Below are 19,440 nucleotides of genomic sequence, written 5' to 3'. Positions count from 1 at the left end.
CAACTGATCCATTTTATAACTTAGATATTCAGGACTTTTTAAAGTAATTTTTTCAATCTTGTGACATAAGAAGTTACATTAAAATTTAAATTTTGAATACACCTCTGTAAATATTTCATATATATTAAAATGTATATCAAATAAATTTTAGATAATTTCTATTAAAAAATCACAATTCAATTTAACGAATCAAAACAAAGAAACGCATGTAGACATTTATTAGTATCTACATAATAAATAACTTGAAAATAAATATAAGTAAAACAACTTGTAAATACATCTGCCCCTATAGCTCAGTGGTAGAGCGCCAGTCTTGTAAACTGGAGGTCTGTAGTTCGATCCTGCATGGGGGCAGATTTTCTTTTTTGGCTTTTATTTTTATTATTTGTTTTTGTTTCATATACTATGCAGTTATATATATTTTGTGATTTCGTCTGTATATAAAATTTCAGTTTGTCAGTAAAGAAATACTTCAGTTTTTGTTCTTATAAAATCTTTCATCAGATTTGTACAAAACAAAATATATTTCATCATTTTCCATTTTTCCTTTTGGTATAAATTTTTCATCCAACTCTAATTTGGATTTTTCTTGGAAAAGCTCGTTTAGAGTTTTTAAAAAAATTCTTAAGGAATATTTGGTAACTTATTCATTTAAATAAATTATTTCATCAAACTGAGTATGACAAACAATTCTTAAGGAAATCAATTGAGTTTAAAGTAATGGAATAGAATATCTGAGTTTCCAAGCATGCCCTAAATTCACTAATCAAATTGTGTATGTTCTTATTAAAAAGAGAACATTCACAAGAGAATAACAACTAAAACACACTTGTTAGAAAAACCTTTAACTGCTATAAAAAAAAAAAAAAAAAATTAGCTATTTTGAAAAAATAATCTAATTATTCACTTCACTCATGTACACTATGTATTACCACAACTCAATGCCCTCTACATCACACACACTCACACACAATACATTATATACACACATATTAATGCAATACTCCATCTACAAAACTATATCAATTAGGCTGCTATAGTCCAATTTGTGTAATGATCATATATAACCCTTGCTCCAATGTATGGAACTCTTTATTGTCATAATTTTCATGTAAGATGTATTTCTCAGAGCAAATCCTTTGTGAGTTCTTCAACAAGATCATTAGTTATAAGACATTCAACCTCTCTTTCCAATATATTGATCTCATCATTGATTATTCCAGACCAAGGGATTGAAGTCAAATGTTGAGCTACCAAAGTATCAAGTGAATAAAGAGACATATCCAGTGAAGGATATAACGAGGCGCGGATATTTTCCCATACTAACTTCAACAGTTCCTTTCCTTGAGGCGGCGACAACATGGAAGAGTTGCATAGTTTTTTTCTGAATCTAGAAAGTGTCAAAGGTGGTCCAAGAACAACTGAAAGTGATTCATTTAACAAATCAAGCAAAATCTTGTGGTCTAGTTTGTTCTCACTTTGATCCTTCATAGAATTTTCGTTATTCTCCTTGATCAATTTTTTATGAGATTCTTCCACTTCTTCAAAAACAGAATTTCCAATAGGCTTTGCATATGTGTCCCCTCTTAACAAAGACTTATTCCAAGAGCCAAAGTATAAACCAGAAGCAACAAGTAAATCTCTTATGTAAGATTCTGCTGGATCATTTATTTGCACCAATTCAGACTCGGACGGTTTCTGGTTCGTAGTGAAGTCCTCGACATCACTAGAATCAAGTTGATTGAGTTGTCTCCTTAGCTCTGCCAAATCAACAAGCAAATAAATCTATCAGAAAGAGTCTGAAAAGATATTCACGTTGAAAAAAGATTATTTGTCGATAAAATTGCACATGAAGTAAGAACATAATAAAACAACATTAACCGGCTTTTCTTAAATCAAAACTATGGTATCATTGCTCAATGCTTGAAACTTAAGAATTCTATCGTACCATTTAGACCAGAGCTGATGTCTCGGAAAACTTGTGGCACAGCAGTATCATCTCTTGAGGACAAATCAGGAGTTGATATTGGACTTAAATATTCGGTTCGCCTCCAAAAGTCTTCATGGACACTGCTGCACACAGATGCAGGACTAGGAGGTACCTCAGTGTAGTTCTCCTAAAGAGCATATAGCAGAAAATCAAATGATTTTTTATACAACTCTGAATGAAATATAAAGGTCGTCATGGGCAACAGTTAAATAAAAATATTCTGTCCATTCCTTTTGATGAAATAAATAAAATTTGTTACTTTTGATGAAATTATTTCTTTTTCTATAATACCCTTAATTTTTATTATCTTGTTCCATCTATTTATCCCTCCACAATAAATATATAGGTAAGTGTATTATTGACAAAATAATAGTTAATGTTGCATTAAAATTTAAAAACGACAAATAAGTATGAACGAATTCTTCTGCAGAAATGAGGGTTGAAAAGGAATGAGTAATGGAGGGAGTATGATGAACTTACATGTCTCTCACCACCGTCGTTCACAAGGACTGTTGGACCACTTGTGATATCTCTCATTGTCGGGCGGTATTCAGTGCCATGTGATTCTACCATTGATTGATTTCTCTTACCAAAAATCCTCCCTCTTAGAGCAAAACTGTATCTCAAATTGGAAACTTTTTCTTTAATATTATTAAATCTCTCTTTTTTCTGTTTTTTAACATCAAGAGACATAGTTTCAACTGCTTCAAGCTTCCTCCGGATATGAGCCCCGGTTAAAATGTGCCGGTCCTCTAGAAGAAGCTTTCCAAACGATGTTCCTGATCTTGATACAGGAGCAGACAAGGATCTTACAAGGTTCCTTGGAGACAACAACTCCCTGTGGAACAATATGTTGTTGTCTTGTTCATGCCTGAAAGACCCTGTTTGTATTTCTGTTTCTTCTTTCGATATTTCCCATTCATTTGCACATTTCAAAATATCTTCTGTCTTCTTGAGTCTAAATCTGTGATTGTCAAATGTATCATGTCTTTCACTTTTTACAACATCTGTTAGCTTCTCTGACAAGTAACTCCTTGAATCTCTACTGATAAATTCGGGGAAACTTGGTCCATTGAATTTCCCTTCACCTTCGTATGATCTTGTTGATTCTGAGCAGACTGAATTTGAGTCGTTATCTCTTGTCACATTTTCTTTGACTTGCTTTACTATTTGACGAGCGATAAGTTTAGGATCAGATGGTTTTTTATTGCGTAGTGTCTCAATATCACTTCCTCGGACCGCATAACCTTTTCCGACAGTTTTTCCTTGCAGTTCGCATTTCAAACGCTCTTTCACCTCCTCAAGAAAATCTTCTATACTATGTCTACCTGGTAAAGTCCCTGTTGAACTAGTCCAGTTCTCTTCATGATTGAATATGCAATCAGGACCAGGTTTCAAGATAACGATCCGGGTTGGAGAAGATGCATCTAATCTGTTATAAGATTTGATCATTAAGGACTCTTCAAAATCTCTACTTAGAGTTCTGCTCTTTGAAGGAAAGATTTTCCTTTGCATACTTGTATTATGTGCAAGTGCAACCTTTTCGCTGTTCCGATTCTCTTGAAAAATCAATCTGCTGGAAACACTGCCGATTTCGGCAAACTTTGAACATTCTTGAAACCTTGCTGCTTGATATGCTTCAAACTCTTTCTTGAATTTCTGAAGTTCCTTTTCCTGTGGATGTTCTCGACGCCTTTGTTCTCCAAAACTCTGGCTCCATCCATCATCATCGCCGTCATCTTTAACTTTGTGAAATGAGTCGAATTCAATATGGCTAGAAGAATTAAAGTTAGAAGATTCCCAACTTACTGAACTCCTTCCATTTGTTCCTTTGTTTGAAAACTTCTTCCCCATATTTTCACTTATTCTTTTATCTGATGGAGCAGGTTTAGTGTCTACAGGCATCATATCTAACCCCATCAACCTTGCCACAAGGCTTGGTGCATTCTGCCGTGTGCTTGATCGATTGGATAGTTCTTCATTGATCAGCTTTTTCATTGAACCAGCGTTTGAATAACGATTATTTTCAGACAATTCTTCTTCTACGTGATAATAGTGCTGAAAATTCAAATCAGACTAAATTCAATTCAACAATTGGAGTAGACAAACATAATACCAGAACAAGAACTATGGTTTATATTTGGATATCAATCAAATAATGAATCACGAATGCATCTATCAATCAAAATCCATGAAACCGTCATTTGCAGAGATGGTGACAAAATGTTTATACTAAAAGCCAAGACCAAGCCTATACATGTGCTCTACTGTCCCACAACCTTGACGGGTCTTTCTCAAGATTCTAAAAGGAACATATTGAACATAATTACAATGGTCATTGTTACCATGAACAAGGGGATATAAGAAGGAAATATGATGGTATTTTTCCAGTCAATGATTGTTTCAGCTAGAATTCGAACTCAGGTTCTCTCGAACGATTCGTCCTTAACCAAAGCTCATTAACCGCTTGATTCAATATGATGGTGTTTTCAAACACTTAACAAGTCATATGAAGAGAAACTTACAGGTAATTCTCCTTCTGGGCTGTACTTCTGAGATGTTTCAACTTGCAGATCTAGATTATTTCGATGAGTTTCAAAGTCTGCGTGAAATGTAATGACAAAATCAGCAAAAACATACTAAAAACAATCAAGCAAAAGAGGAAAGGGAAGAGAGAAAAAATTACGGTCAAGAACATGTGACAACCGAGGAAAATAAGGGGGAAAACCATAAAGTTGTAACAAACTAATCACCTCTCATCATAACATGAGTGAAGTTTTTATTTATTTTTTCATAAATTGTATAAAAACAAGACTTACCACTATGATGTCTCTTGTGAGCATGGACTTTCTTGGCCATCCTCCCTTGATTGAATTCAAAAAAGTGTAATAAACCTCCCATACAGTCTACCAAAAGACTCTCATGTCCTCAATTTTAGCTTCCATGTGTCACTCCATGAGAATTTCGCCGATTCTAACTTTTCTTTGTAGTTTTCACCCTACAATGCTACAAGATATTCATGTATCAGTCAAAGAGAATTCATTGTTCTATAACAAAAATTAAAAACCAACACATCTTTCTTGAAGTTTGACAAAAATATCTTAAGATTGATTACAATTGAGAATTTTAATCAAAAAAATGTAAGATTCATATATGCTATGAAAAAACAGCATATTTGCATGTAAGATTCCTTTATAGAAGGAATAATCTGCTACCTTAAGGCCTATTTCATAACAATTTTATCTATGTATATCAAAATTAGCATAAAACCAATCAATAGAAACAACTAACTATTCATGCAAACCAATCTTCCAATGTCAAATAAGCTTTTGAACATTCATGTCAACAAGTCAACTGAAATAAACAAATTTGGAAAACTATGTTTTCATGTTAATTCAAAAGAGAATAAGTAGTATTCGTTCCAAAAACTCAAAAATCAGTTTCATCCTCAGAATTCACTCATAGAAACCAAACATCAAATTTCTTGAGTTGAGCACATGCTAGAAATTGAACACTTGAACCAAATCATAGAACTCTTGAATTTTAACAACAATTTGATTATGGCTATAATCAAATTCAGCTTTTTTTTTAAGACTACCAAACACAGAATGATTCAAATTTCATGGTAACCAAACACACACAAAATAATAATAATAATCATCATACCAATAAATGGTGAGAAAATTCAGAATAAGAAGCTTCAGCTACAACTCAATGACACATTCTGATTGAGAAAATGGATAAGTGGGTGTTGTTGAAAAGTAGAAAAGCTTCAAACTTTGTGAAAAAATGGAAATGGGTTGAACAAAAAAAGTGGAAAATTATGAAACTGCAATTGTGTGTAATAATGAAGAAGAAACCCAAAAAAAGAAGACTTTTTGAACAATTATAGTAATAATTATTAATTAATTGTGACTAATGATAATGACAGAGGAACAGGCTACGAGGTTAAGGGAAAGAAGACATTATACATTGTTCTGTTTTTCTCTCTCTTTCTGTGTTGTGTTGTTTTCTTTATTGGTTAATCATTCTCTTTGTAAATCGTAGTAGTAATTGTTTTATTTTTCTTTCTTCTTTTTATTGTGTGATAAAGATGCAGCCAGTGGTGTTTATGATGTTGAAGTGGCTGAAAATCATAGTGCCCACATGACATGCACTACCTAGCCTCCTAGGTTTGTCTTGTTTTTTTAGATAATAACATATAGTACATTCTATATGTACGAAATTTATCGATGATTAATCTCGTTGAAAATTATATATTGGATATATAAGATAGATTCTCTTTTCTAGATCATTTTATTTTTTGATGTCTAAGGGTTAGAAATCGAACTTTTGATCACTTACTTAGAGTTCAAATCTCTTGTAATTTGAATCAATTTATTGTAGGCTCATATAGTCCATTTTATAATCACAATTTAAAAATAACAACAAATTTTGAATTTTCATTAGACATCGATGTAAAATTAGCTAATGATACATGTATAAACAAAAGTTTTAGTCTTCCTCCCTTTCTTAAGAGAGATGTCCCTTCTCGAATTGGGATAATTGTTATTGTTAATTTCAATATTCTATTCACTCATTAGTGGTGTCTTGGTCTCAGCAAAAAAGATCTTTTGACTTAAAAAAAACACTTACAAATGGTTTTATACTTATCAACTCCTAAATCTGTCTTTTTACCATTATATCAAACTTTTGAAGTTTATTCATTAGTGTTTTTGACTCAACTAATTTGATGGTATAAAATCAAGATTTAATTCATACTCCTCCTTTCTAAATATAAGTAAAATTGACTTTTTATGTTCATTCATTTAATGATGTATGTGGTTCATTCATTTAATGATGTATATGGTTCATAATATGTACGACATACATCATTAAATGAATGAATCTAAAATGTCAATTTTACTTATATTTAGAAAAGGAGGAAATATGCATTAACAATGTAATTATATTTTATAAGACGGTCAATCATAATCGTCAAATGTTAAAAAGCTGGACATTCATCATATTTAACTTAAAAGTCATGTATACGATGTAATATAATTGGATTAAAGTTATTCTCTAAAATTAATTTTCACCCACATTACAAGTTTCACTTTTTAAATTGTTGTTGTTTTATTTATGAGAAATGATATTTTGACAACCATTTTGTGACAAGTTATCTGACAACTTCATCTCTCATACTCACATTATTTTTTTATTTTCTCTTTCTATTGCTTTGGTTTCCGAGTCACTATCTACTTTCCTTTGTAAATTAGTGATTGTCACAAAAGTTGTCATTCAATTGGTTGTTCAAATAATACACCTCTTTATTTATTGATAGGTTAGTCCGGTGAATAAAATTGACAACTTGCACGATCTAGGAGGAATGGTACGGATTTAAATGAATGAATGGAACAAAATTGAATGGTTAAATGGTGATTGACAAAGTTGTGAGTGGCTTTCCTTGTATTTTGATTATCATCGTTTGGTTTTGATTTTGTTTGAAAATTGAAAGATGTATAGTTGGAAATATCTTAGGTGGTGTGACATGTTATTATGTCGGAAGTTAAAGTTTACTGCATGTGTGCTAGCTAATTCAAAGTTTATGTATGAAGCTGGTTTAGATATGAAATTAACAATAGATTAATTCAAATGCTAAGAGATTTGAAGCTCTTAAATATGGATTTTGCTAGAAGCCACTCATGAAGGTGTCTTTTAGCAACCCACATCTCAAGGTGTGATTTCCACTTTTTAGTTATAACTTTGCTAAAAAACACCTTCATAAAAATTAGTTGGTGTTTTTTAGCAAATGCTCATAGAATAATTTGTTAAAAGACACCTTCATAAAATGTGTCTTCTAGCAAAACCCTTTAAATATATAATTAGGGTTTTGATTTCCAACTTCAATAATCGTGTAGTTGGAATTAGAGAACTCATATTATTAACATGGAATGAAAACTTCGTATTAATACCAGGATGATAATAAAAATAAAAATAAAAAGAAATTAAGTGTTTTTTAAGTAATTTTGCACTTTAGTGTATATATCAATCAATATTAGTAATAATGATTTTAGAGGAGGGAATGATGCCGTACGTTCTTATTAAACAAGAAAGAGTTTATAACTGACAATGACATGATAGAATTAGATTATTGGTGTGATTATTAGATTAGTTTATAACAGCTCAGATATGGTGGCAGTGGCTTTTTGCAGTCACTGCATTTGGAGTTACAACACCTTATCACATTCTCTTTGTTTTCTTTTACTTGTACTCTTCTCTTCACACGTTTACACTTCATTGTTCATTCTTCTATTCTACACACTCAAATAAATAATTAATGAATAATAACTGTTTCTTTGACTTTAGCACCCTCTTTACAATTGTAACGAACTGTACCTGTCGGTCTATTTATTTTTAATATATACTTATGTACGAATGTATGTATGATTTTTATATAATAACTGTTTCTTTGACTTTAGCACCCTCTTTCAATAAAATGCTAAGACAATATCCGGAATACTTTTTTTACCGAGGTTAAATGGTAAGTTATTATGATAGTATGTGTAGTTTTTTTTGGTAAAGATAATTTATGCAGTTAGTGTATTGAAAATTAAAATGTTTGACTTTTTAAAAAATAATTACTTAATTTAGAATGTTTAAAATTTTTTATGGATGTACTCGTTAACAATTCTTTTTGTTAGAATCCTCTCTCTATCTAGGAATATTTTCATTTCTTACTGTGAAAAAGAGAAAGACACAATAAAACTTTTAAAAAGTTATAAAATAATTAATAGTGGCGGTGGAATTTACTTAGAGGTAGGACACATTATCTACTTTTGTTTGTATATCTCTTCAAATGGCATACTCTATTAATTTTGATAAAAGGAGAGAATACTAACTCGATTTTTATGAGTCTTGCTAACGAGTGTTTTTAGGGTATTCTTTAAGGATTCTACATTAAGAAGTTATTTATTGAAAAGTTAAATACTTTAATTTTTAATACTTTGAATACATAAATTTCATAAAAACTTATTTAAGGTCTTTAAAAGTGTCTTTGCGAGCCCTCGTTAGCATTTCTCTTTTCTTGTTTGATCCTTGAAAAAACATGCAGAGGAAAGAGTTTAATCCTTTAAATGAATCTAAATTATGCATGAGGATATTTTGGTTTACCGATACATAACGAGATAATGTAAAGGGAAACTAACACAACCATTGTTGTTGTGCATATTTTATTATGTAGTGATGAAAATTGCTTTTGACTGGATTAATTCTGGTAAAAATAAGTTGAAGCAGAATTTTTTTTCTATGTTTCGATACATTCCCGTAAATGTGATTTTTATCAATTCAAGTTGCATGGATAACTTTAGTTAAAATTGTTTTTGAGTGTGTGAATATCAAAACGAATTTTAATATTAATATAATTTACTATATGATTTTGAAGGAAAATAATTCATATTCTTTTCACCTTAGAAGGTGAATGATAAATGCCAAGTTTAGGTTAACTTGTTTTTATACTTCCAAAGTAAAAAAGATGTCTGAATGAAATCACTAACAAGTTTGAGAAAAAAAATTATAAGTGTAAATTGGCGAAGATGATGATGCGCACTTCATGGGCGTTGTTACTAAATAGAAATGGAATACTTTGCATTTACCAATAGGTATGAATATACACGAGCTATAATCTATGATACCTAATAATACTAATAAAGAGTAATAATGCACAAAGATTAGAAGAACTGATTTAGGATAATATTTCTCTAACACTCAGTGCTAGTAATGACAAAAGTTAACTAAATCAAATACTTTCAATTCTAAGGTAATGCACTGTCTATACGACCCCGCAAGATGGAGGAGGGGTCAACGACTCCAATCTTCTTGGTAAGGAATTGATGACGGACTTGCGAGAGTGGCTTGGTAAGCAAATCCGCAATTTGGTAACTCGATAGGACATGAGAGACTTGAAGTTCATTTTTGTTACAAGATCACGAACGAAATTGTAGTCGATAGCTAGGTGCCTGGATTTGCACACAAATAATTTGCACCAATATTATCGGAAAAAATGATCGGCGGTTGAGATGGGTAAACACCAAGTTAGTTGTTTCAACCAAAGAATTTCCGTAGTGGTGGTGCCAATGGCACGATACTCATAAAGAGAAATGGAATACTCACTTTTCATTTACCAATAGGTATGAATATATACAAGTCAAAAGGTGATGAATGTAATGAGCTGAAATTTAACACAAAATTGAAATGAATTTTTGATTAGTTGTAAATAATGTAACAATATTTTTAAATATTTGAGTAATTAATTTTTTTTGTTTTATTTTTCAGATCAATATTCATTAACATGCTCATATAACCAAGTTTGTAAGGGAAAAGTGCAGACTTTGATGTGATATATATTGAAATTGATTGAGGAACTCAATCATCAACTACTACTAAGATGCAAAAAGTTTTCAAAATTAAACAAGAATTGATGATTGGTATTTAAGTACTTTTTAGGTTAGACTAATTAAATTCATTCTGTTTGAAAATTTGGTTGTTTTGTACTTTTATATAAATAAAAAATAGGTTGTTTTGTCATTTGATATTTGGTGATATGTGTTATGCAAACATGAGAGAACCAATTTCATATGTGGGGTCCATTGAACATGAAGGTTAATTCTGATAGAATTTCCCCTACTTCCTATATGAATACTATGTGTGCACTTCATTATTCATATATAGTAATATAGTTCATAAGTTTGGGAGTTGTACGTACGAGTCACATGACACATTCTATATCAAGAATTTCCCTTCTTCATGTTGAGCACATGATTGTGTTAAGCAATGCGATATCGATGGGTTTCGGTTGAAGTTTGGATAGTAACATGCATATTATCATTCATCATGATATTTGGCTTATTATCATGAAATCTATAATATGGTTGTGAAGGAACTGTGGCGGAGTCAGAAATTTTATAAAATTTGGGTAAAAATTGTATATTTTCTGCGAATAATTTTATAAACTTTCAATATAATGTTACTTCCTTCCTACGGATAATTACATATTTTCTGCGGATATACCTATCATGCGGATCCTAAAATCCTAAGGAAACAATTACCTACGAAGGTATCACATTTACCTGGGAACCTAAATCCTTCGCAAAATTTGCAGAATTTACACAAAAATCTGCAGGTAAATCCGCAGGAAATGCGAGAAGTTCTAGTAATGGTTGGGCTTGCTTCAAAGAAAGTAGAAGCTGAGTCAGGGCTAGTGCACAAACTAGCTGGGGGTGGCTCCGCCCTTGTGAAGGAATATATGATGCATGATGATCGAATGTGAGATGTGGGTGGAGAACATATATAATTTGATAAACTTTATAAAAAAATGAGTGTCTATAATCAAGTGGGTGTATGTTGCTAACTTGCACCTTTATTTTTTTAGGTGGGTCAATGGCGGAGCCAGGATTATTGTAAAGCCCGGACAAAAAAAATTGCATCGCATTTATAGGGGTTTACATAAGAAATTGCAAGCAAATAAACAAAAAATCTAAAGAAATTGTCCAATTTATAGGGATTTATATAAGAAATTCATAGGGATTTTTACATAAGAAATTGAAAAAAAATTGGGTCAGAGCCTAGGGTCGCCGCCGTGCTATAGAACCGCCCATGAGGTGGGTGTAGATTGCTAATTACATCTTAGTGTTTTTAGGTGGGTGTAAATTAGCAGCTATATATATATATTCAGTGGCGGAGCCCTTCATGGGCTGGGGTGGGCCACGGCCCACCCGGAAAAATTAAAAAATTAACGATTATAGGTCTATTTTGCGAGATTTTATGCAATTTTGTGTCGGTTTTATGTTTTTGTTGATCCAAATTCCTGCAAAGTGGTGTAGTGGCCCACCCGAAAATTTAAATAATTCAATTATAGGTCTAATTTGCGAGACTTTAAACAATTTTTCAATAGTTAATTTTAGTGGCCCACCCTGATATTTTTTTCTGGCTCCGCCATTATATATATATATATATATATTTTTTTTTTTTTGAGAAATATATATATATATATATATAGACACGCACATATACATCTATTTTTTTAGGAATGTGGAGAACATGTTATTCACTTTTTCCTAATCATAGTTCAAGGCATCATTTCCACTCCCTTAATTTGCCCTAGCAATGAAGATAAATTTTCTATGCATGTGAGATGAAAATTCTGGTGTATACACAATAAATCTAGTTATAATCTCTTCATGAAAACGATGGCGGGAGAGAAAAAAATTCATGGGGAAGGTTATTGGTGTATACACTTGCCTACGTGGCAGTTATTTTTCTAAAAAAAGACAAATAATCAAATAAGAAACACTTCATATTTTAATTAGTTGATTTATCTCTTATTGATTAACTAGTTTATCTACTATCCACTATAAAATAAGTTTATCTGTCATCAGTGCAATTTATCAAAATGATATTTTAATTAACTATATACTTTTCCGAACTGTAGTAAAATACATGAAGAGATTGTCGTTTTTAACGTGCTATAAGCCTATAAGATCTTTGAAGATAAAGTCCAAGATTAAAAAGTTGGCTACAACTCATTGTTTTCTCACATGGAGGGCCAGTACAAAAAGTCTTGGATTCGACACTCTTTTACATTTTTTGGTGAGAAAAATTAAACAGATTAGGCAAAAATTAAAGTAAATTATGTATTATAATATTGTTATTTGTAAAGTAGTCAAAATGCTTATATCACTGAATATATCAATATGATATATGATATAACAAGGATATTTAAACAACTTAAATTTATGTATACTTATCTAACACCTCTTTTTTTTTCTTTTCTATCTCTTATTTCATATCATATCATTAATATACTACATCACTTTCTTGATTATGATCTCTCTCAAGATAACATAGAATGAATATTGCGTGCTCGTCATATATTTTTCATATAATATCATGTTACATGTAACCATGAAAACCAAATAAATACTCACATTCGAGGTGTCATTTTTTACACATTCATCAAAGGTAATACTAGGATACCAAAGGTAACATCAACGATGAATTTGTTCAACTGGTAAGAGACTTGAATCTTTTAAATAAGTGTTTAAATGTTTGATCTCTGACTCTTGCATATGATGAAAATTCAGTTGAGAAGGAAGAGTTCACCTTGTATGATTCATATTTCCCCAAATAAGAAGTAGCTAATAAAAAAACTTATAAGTTACTAAAATTAATTATATTCTTGTGAGAAAAATTTATTATCATAAGTTGTTGCAATGCTTTTTCTGTACAATAAGTTGTAATAATGTTACTTCATAATGTTAATTTTAAATATGTTACAGATAGAATGTTATAAATTAATTTATTGATCATGAATGATCTATAAATTAATTTTCATCTGACAAATAATTCAAATTTAATCCACAACTAATTTGTAGCTAGTTTTATGATTCACTATGAGTCATAAGCATTAATATATGGTAAAATCCATTAAAATAGTGTAGATTCGAAAAGGAGGGGCATGGTTCCTCTTGTGGTGGTTCCCATTAAAAAGTAAGTTCAATCTCTTACAAGTTACAACTCATGGGGCATAATGGTGCCGATTGAACATAAGTTGTAAAGGGTCCCTTTATCATCCTAATTATGTTGATACCATTGATTTGCTCATGTGCATGAGAATGAGAACCTAAATAAATAAAAATCTTAGATAACATGACATCGATGAAAGTAATGATTCCATCACTATAAATGATTTTGATTTCAATTGGGGACCATTGTCTTGAGTTTATTCTAATTTTTGGATAACTTTAACCAAAGTCACGTGGCTCCATAACAACTTTAGGTTCCTTTTTCTCTTAAGAGGGACGTACCTTTATCTTATATTTTTGGGATCTTTCGTAAGAGTTGGTAAGTCTTGTTAGTGCAGTTCTAAGGACAGTGTTACATTGTTGTTAGAAGATTGCTCTTTAGCCATCTAACCATTGCTTACAAAAACCTAAAAATTAATGAGTGGTTAATTATCGTTCATTCACTTTTAAATCGGTTAAACTGATTTTGAAAGTGTTCATATGACAATTAACTACCGTTTGGTTTTTTTTTAGGGCTTTTAAAGAGCAATTTCCTTGTTCTTATGTCCTTCCCCTGACCCATTTGCAGGTCCAGTAAGATTCCTTATGTTAGCAAAGAACTTAAACAAAGTACATATGTTTATCATAAATTACTTAAACAAATAAATTACATAGTTTAACATCAAGAATTTGGTGAAATGTAGATTTGAAGAGAAAATGAGGTGGTTTGGAAACTTTAAAACACTAAAATAACGTAACTGATAGTTTTGTTCACTGTTAGGTCATTTATATACGTGTAACCATGGAATTATGAGGGCTAAAAGATATTGAGGGTGCCTAAAAAGAAATTATCATGCATGGTTGGTAGATTTTAGGCTGGCAAATTAGGCCCATTAATAAATAATACTTGGGGTCAGAAGTTCAATTTTATGTAATTTATGTATACTCCTACCCCCTCCCTTAAGACCTGAACTTTCTAAAATACCTTGATTCTAACAAATTAAAAACAATTTATTTTTTCTAAAATCTTACACGACCAAGTAAGTTTTTTAAAGAATTAGCTGAAGTTTCATAAAATGATCCAGTAATAAATATTTATACCGAAAATTGGAAATTCAAAAGATTCGATACCAATATCATATAAATAAATAAATAACAAATTTGAGTATTTGACTTTTTATATGAATTATAAAATTGAAATGAAAATGAAGTTTCAAAAACATCACTATAATCAATTTTTCAAAACAAGTTTGTTAGTTTGAGCAGTTGATGGGTAAATGGGTAGTATGTTGTTTTGTCGAGAGACGAGAGTCACTTCTCTAGAAACATTTATGAAGATAATTCAACCTTATAACTCTATGAAAATATTGTGTGAATTTATTTATGAACTAAAGTTAATTAAATAACAACCAATGCCTTGTCTCCTTTGACAATTAATCAATCACTCATATAAGCTTTTCATCCACACACTAAATACAGAGGCTTCTTTTCCCCTTGGTGATTGAAATGTAGATGTGAAAAAGTTGGATGATAAAGAGTGAGAGAATTTGATCCCTATAATCCTATGTATCCTCCCTAAAATACTAACTATATTAATATTTAGAAAACTGTTAGTAGTATTCAGCATCATTAGTATACACTGAAATACAAAATCAGTTTTGGTTATGTTGAAGTGCGTTAATGGATTTCCGAGCACTACTTTTGGTGGTTGCATTCATCTTTTAACAACAGTGTTCTAGGTGGGAAGAATAAGAATGAAGATCATTTTCTTCAAGTAATGATTGGTGTTTCTGGATATTCATATTCAAGCCAAAATGCTTCAACATCTTTGAGAACAACAAATCCATAAGGAAGTGACAAAATGAATGCATATTGCAACATTCCAAGCAATGCTGGTTCAACTAGTCATTCAAAGTAACACCTTTTTTGAATCATAAAAAACTTCAGAACAGAATTACCACCATAGTTCTAAGATCCTAAAACACAATTATCCCAGCAGAAAAAGAAAACCATAGCAGTCATCATCATGAATGAAAATTGGATTTGGAAGTTTGTTGTTTTATTTCTTACATCAACTTTTGGGAATCAATAAAAATGGTTTTGGACATGTATAGTTGAGTGAGTGTAATATTTATGTTTTTGAGTTAAGCCCACATCGGCTATCCCTTAAATCAAGGTAGATCACTCAAGCTATAAAAAAAAGGACCTCCGCTTGAACAATTCATGGAGATGTGAGACAAACACATACCAAATTATTTCTATTACCAAGGATATTTTTAATGGGATATTGTAAAAGTTTTGGCAAAGAAACTATAAATTCAAAGAAAATTTTATCAAATTTTTCTTTTTGTAGAATTCTTTGCTCGGATTTCTGCAATGTCTGTTAATAATATTCTATAAAAATTGAAATATTTTAAAAATTCAAAATTGTGAATCTTGACGAAAGGTTTTTTTTCTTAAATGGACATTCACGTATCAGTTTTCTCATCTAACTAGGGATGCATTGAATACAAATTTCAATGAATAGAATACACAATTTTTTTTTTCAAATTAGATGCTTATCATTCCTTTAGTTGATACATCCTAATTGTGATGCATCCCCGTTAAATTTTAGGCAACCATTGCCGGTGTTTATGATTGGTTTTTTTCTACGAAGTCCCAATATTTTAAAATGGATGATGTATCATATCATTTGCGTATCCTACATCGATACTTGCCCGATACATATCAGGAGAGTATCGAAGATTAAATTTTTTTTAAAAAAATAATTATCCAATACTTTTCCGATACGCGAAGGATACATCTATGTGGTACGATATGTAACACTCCTATTTCTATTAAAGCAATTAAACATGCGAATAATACATTTATTCAAGAAATAGAGGCTACGCCACATTCAAAATTCAAAAACCAATAAACATGTATATAAACCTCAACAGTCGCAGCGGAATATAAACTAGAGTAAATTCAAATATACATGTTAAGAATAAATAAATTACATCAACATAGATGCATCTCAAAAATCCCAACAAACGGGTAATCTCCAAACATAACAAAACCAAAGATAACCTAATCTAGACCGACACAACGAAGCCTAGATCAGAGCCGACTAATTCTAAACACCGATATCGGAGAAAGCTCCAGATATCCACCAAGCACAATAACTCACCAAGCAACTAAACCTGCACAACGTCTACCCATCCATACAGATAGGCAGGCGGTCCATAACAGATCCACTGGGGGTAAGTATTACATTATCATAATCCAAATAACAGGTAACATGAATATTTCAAGATAAACATCATGCATTTGATCAATAATAATCACACATTAATACTTACATCACATCCCAATATCTCGCATCAATAATCACCAATCACATGTGTCATGAACAAAGATCAATTCACAGTTATTCATACACAATCACCAATCATATACATCATGAACAGTCATTAATCATATTTCATGAACAATCACCAATCACATGTATCAGGAACAAATATCAATTCACAAATATTCATTCACAATCATCAATCACAAACATCATCAATAATCATTCATCTCATTTCATCACCAATCAGATATTTCACATAAGACTCATGTTATGATATGCACTTATTAACACATAGATGCATGTGGTACCAAATCTCAACAAGGTCGTCACCTTTCGATGCCACTTGCACATCGTATGTAAGGCTCACCTCTGCCTTACAATAATCTCGAAGTAAAAGAGTTATCCCTTTTACAGCAACAACGACTATGATGCATGGACATGTGTAATGACTCGATAATGCGACAACAATTCTCAATCTCAACTCAATATATAGGACAACACCCAATTATATTGATTATCTCCACAACATTGCATTACCAAGAAAACATGCCCACACACAATTAAATCATAGTATTCACCATCACACATCAACATGATTATCAATAATCAACAATGTCATTCAACATCAACTATATCATATAGTTTCACCATTCCAAACAATTCTCATATTCCAAGTAAGAGAACATACAACATTTCATGACAAATATCATATCCAACATATAACCATTCAACATCAACTATCACATATAGTTTCACCATTCAAGCATTCCTTACATTCTAAGTAAGATCACATACATATCTCATGATAAACATCATATCCAATACAATCATTCATTCATACAACTTCACTTAGCCATATAAGAATAGTCACCACAATTCATAAGACAATTAGTTCAAGAAACATTTCCGACCAAAGACCGTGTCAAGTGGCAAACGGCCAACATTGACAATTCCCAAGACAAAACAACATAGACAAGTTGAGAGTTCTCAAGCAACCTTAACCAATCATGTATTCATGAATTTAAGTTGCCTCCGGACCATTAAACATTAATCCAAGAACAACTTAAGTTCGTATGAAAACCCCATTTCACAACTTTTCACATTCCCATCCGAAATATCACCTTTTACATGATTAGAACAAATGAACTAAAACCAAATAAATAAACTCTAGGACCTCAACCATGTATATACACAAATCACATATGAGTGCAGTAGTGTATACATCAACGTTTCATAGGCCAACTCACTTAAATTCAAGTTTTGCAAAGATTCATATCATAATGTTTCATTAAAGTCAAGAAAACAAAAGGACTCACTAAGCCCTTAATACGAAGCTATTTCTTCCATAAAAACATCCCTAGATGATTAGGATAAAGTCCCTATACATAGAAATAAGTTTGGAAACAATTGGATCAAAGAAAATTGCATTTTTAAGGTTTCTAGTCTGCCAAATCGCTTCATGACTCGTAAGATTGTTTCATGATTTTGACAGCATCAGACTGAGTAGAAAAATTTGATGTTGCTGTCAAAATCACCTCATGATTTGCGAAATCGCTTCATGATTCGACAACATCAGGCTATGCAGAAAATTTATTGTTTCTGTCAAAATCACCTCACGATTTGTAAGATCGCTTCATGATTTTGACAGTAGCAGACTATGCAAAAATTCAACTTCTACTTTTTCGCGCATAAAAATCAAACCGTTAATCCGTTTTCGACGCCGTTTTCGCCTACATGCTCCTAACACTTGGCACTATCATAATCTACAAAAATTTCATGTTTCAACCATCCCAAAAGTCATTTTCCAAAACCTCACACAATCACTTATTGGCGAAAATGCTTAAACATCAACATTTCACACGAAAAACCCGTTTTCTCCCAAACAACTCAACTAACATAACCACAACATGAAAACAGAAATTCTCCTAGGTTCAATTCATCCAACAATAACAAAATTTCAATCAACAACCATATATATCAAAAGTTCATTTTGGTCCTTCACATGAACACTTAACTCAACTTCACCAATTTCACAAAACCACCAACAACATCTTATTTCTCACAAACAATCATGATATATGAACACCCAAGCCATAAATCATAAACAACAATATGTCTCAGCAACAACAACATCAATCGAAACTTGATTCTCACCTTAATTCAACAACAACATGTCATAAGTCATCAATTAAGCATAATTTCACAACAACCCATTTTCATACATTATGAACATGTTATTTCATCACCAACAATTCATTTATCATTCAATTAACATACTCAATCTTATCACCAAAACAAGAGCACGAAAATTAGAGATTGGGTTCATATGAATTCTCACTCAATTAAGCACTTTTTCATACAAACCAAGAAAAATTGCAAACAAACAATTATGATTATGATGAAGACTAACCCCCTTACCTTAGGTTATGATCAATTCAAACTTGGGCTTCACTTTAGCTCCTAATTGCTTCAATCTTCAAGTTTCTCCCTTTCTCTAACCCTTGTTCTTCCTTCACCTCTCACTTCTCTCTCTACCTCTCTCTAACTTAGTGAAATGAAAAGGAATGAATGAATTG

The 19,440-nt window shown here is 31.5% G+C and overlaps 1 protein-coding gene and 1 non-coding gene across 2 annotated transcripts; one reads left to right on the top strand and one right to left on the bottom strand.

Annotated features, from left to right (window-relative positions):
* Positions 1-282: 282 nt before the first annotated feature.
* TRNAT-UGU (transfer RNA threonine (anticodon UGU)) lies at positions 283-354 on the top strand. Its single transcript has one exon. It is a non-coding gene; the product is annotated as a tRNA-Thr (tRNA).
* Positions 355-878: 524 nt separating this feature from the next.
* LOC11408564 (uncharacterized) lies at positions 879-5,953 on the bottom strand. Its single transcript, XM_003612319.4, has 6 exons — positions 5,657-5,953; positions 4,810-4,996; positions 4,516-4,592; positions 2,471-4,048; positions 1,949-2,117; positions 879-1,760 (listed from the first exon to the last, which is right to left on the bottom strand). Exons 2-6 carry the CDS (start codon positions 4,889-4,891, stop codon positions 1,126-1,128), a joined length of 2,541 nt encoding a protein of 846 aa, XP_003612367.1. The 5' UTR covers positions 4,892-4,996; positions 5,657-5,953; the 3' UTR covers positions 879-1,125.
* Positions 5,954-19,440: the final 13,487 nt, after the last annotated feature.

This window comes from Medicago truncatula, chromosome 5, assembly GCF_003473485.1.
Source record: "Medicago truncatula cultivar Jemalong A17 chromosome 5, MtrunA17r5.0-ANR, whole genome shotgun sequence".
Classification (NCBI taxonomy): domain Eukaryota; kingdom Viridiplantae; phylum Streptophyta; class Magnoliopsida; order Fabales; family Fabaceae; genus Medicago; species Medicago truncatula.
This window is presented reverse-complemented; position numbering and strand designations above follow the sequence as displayed.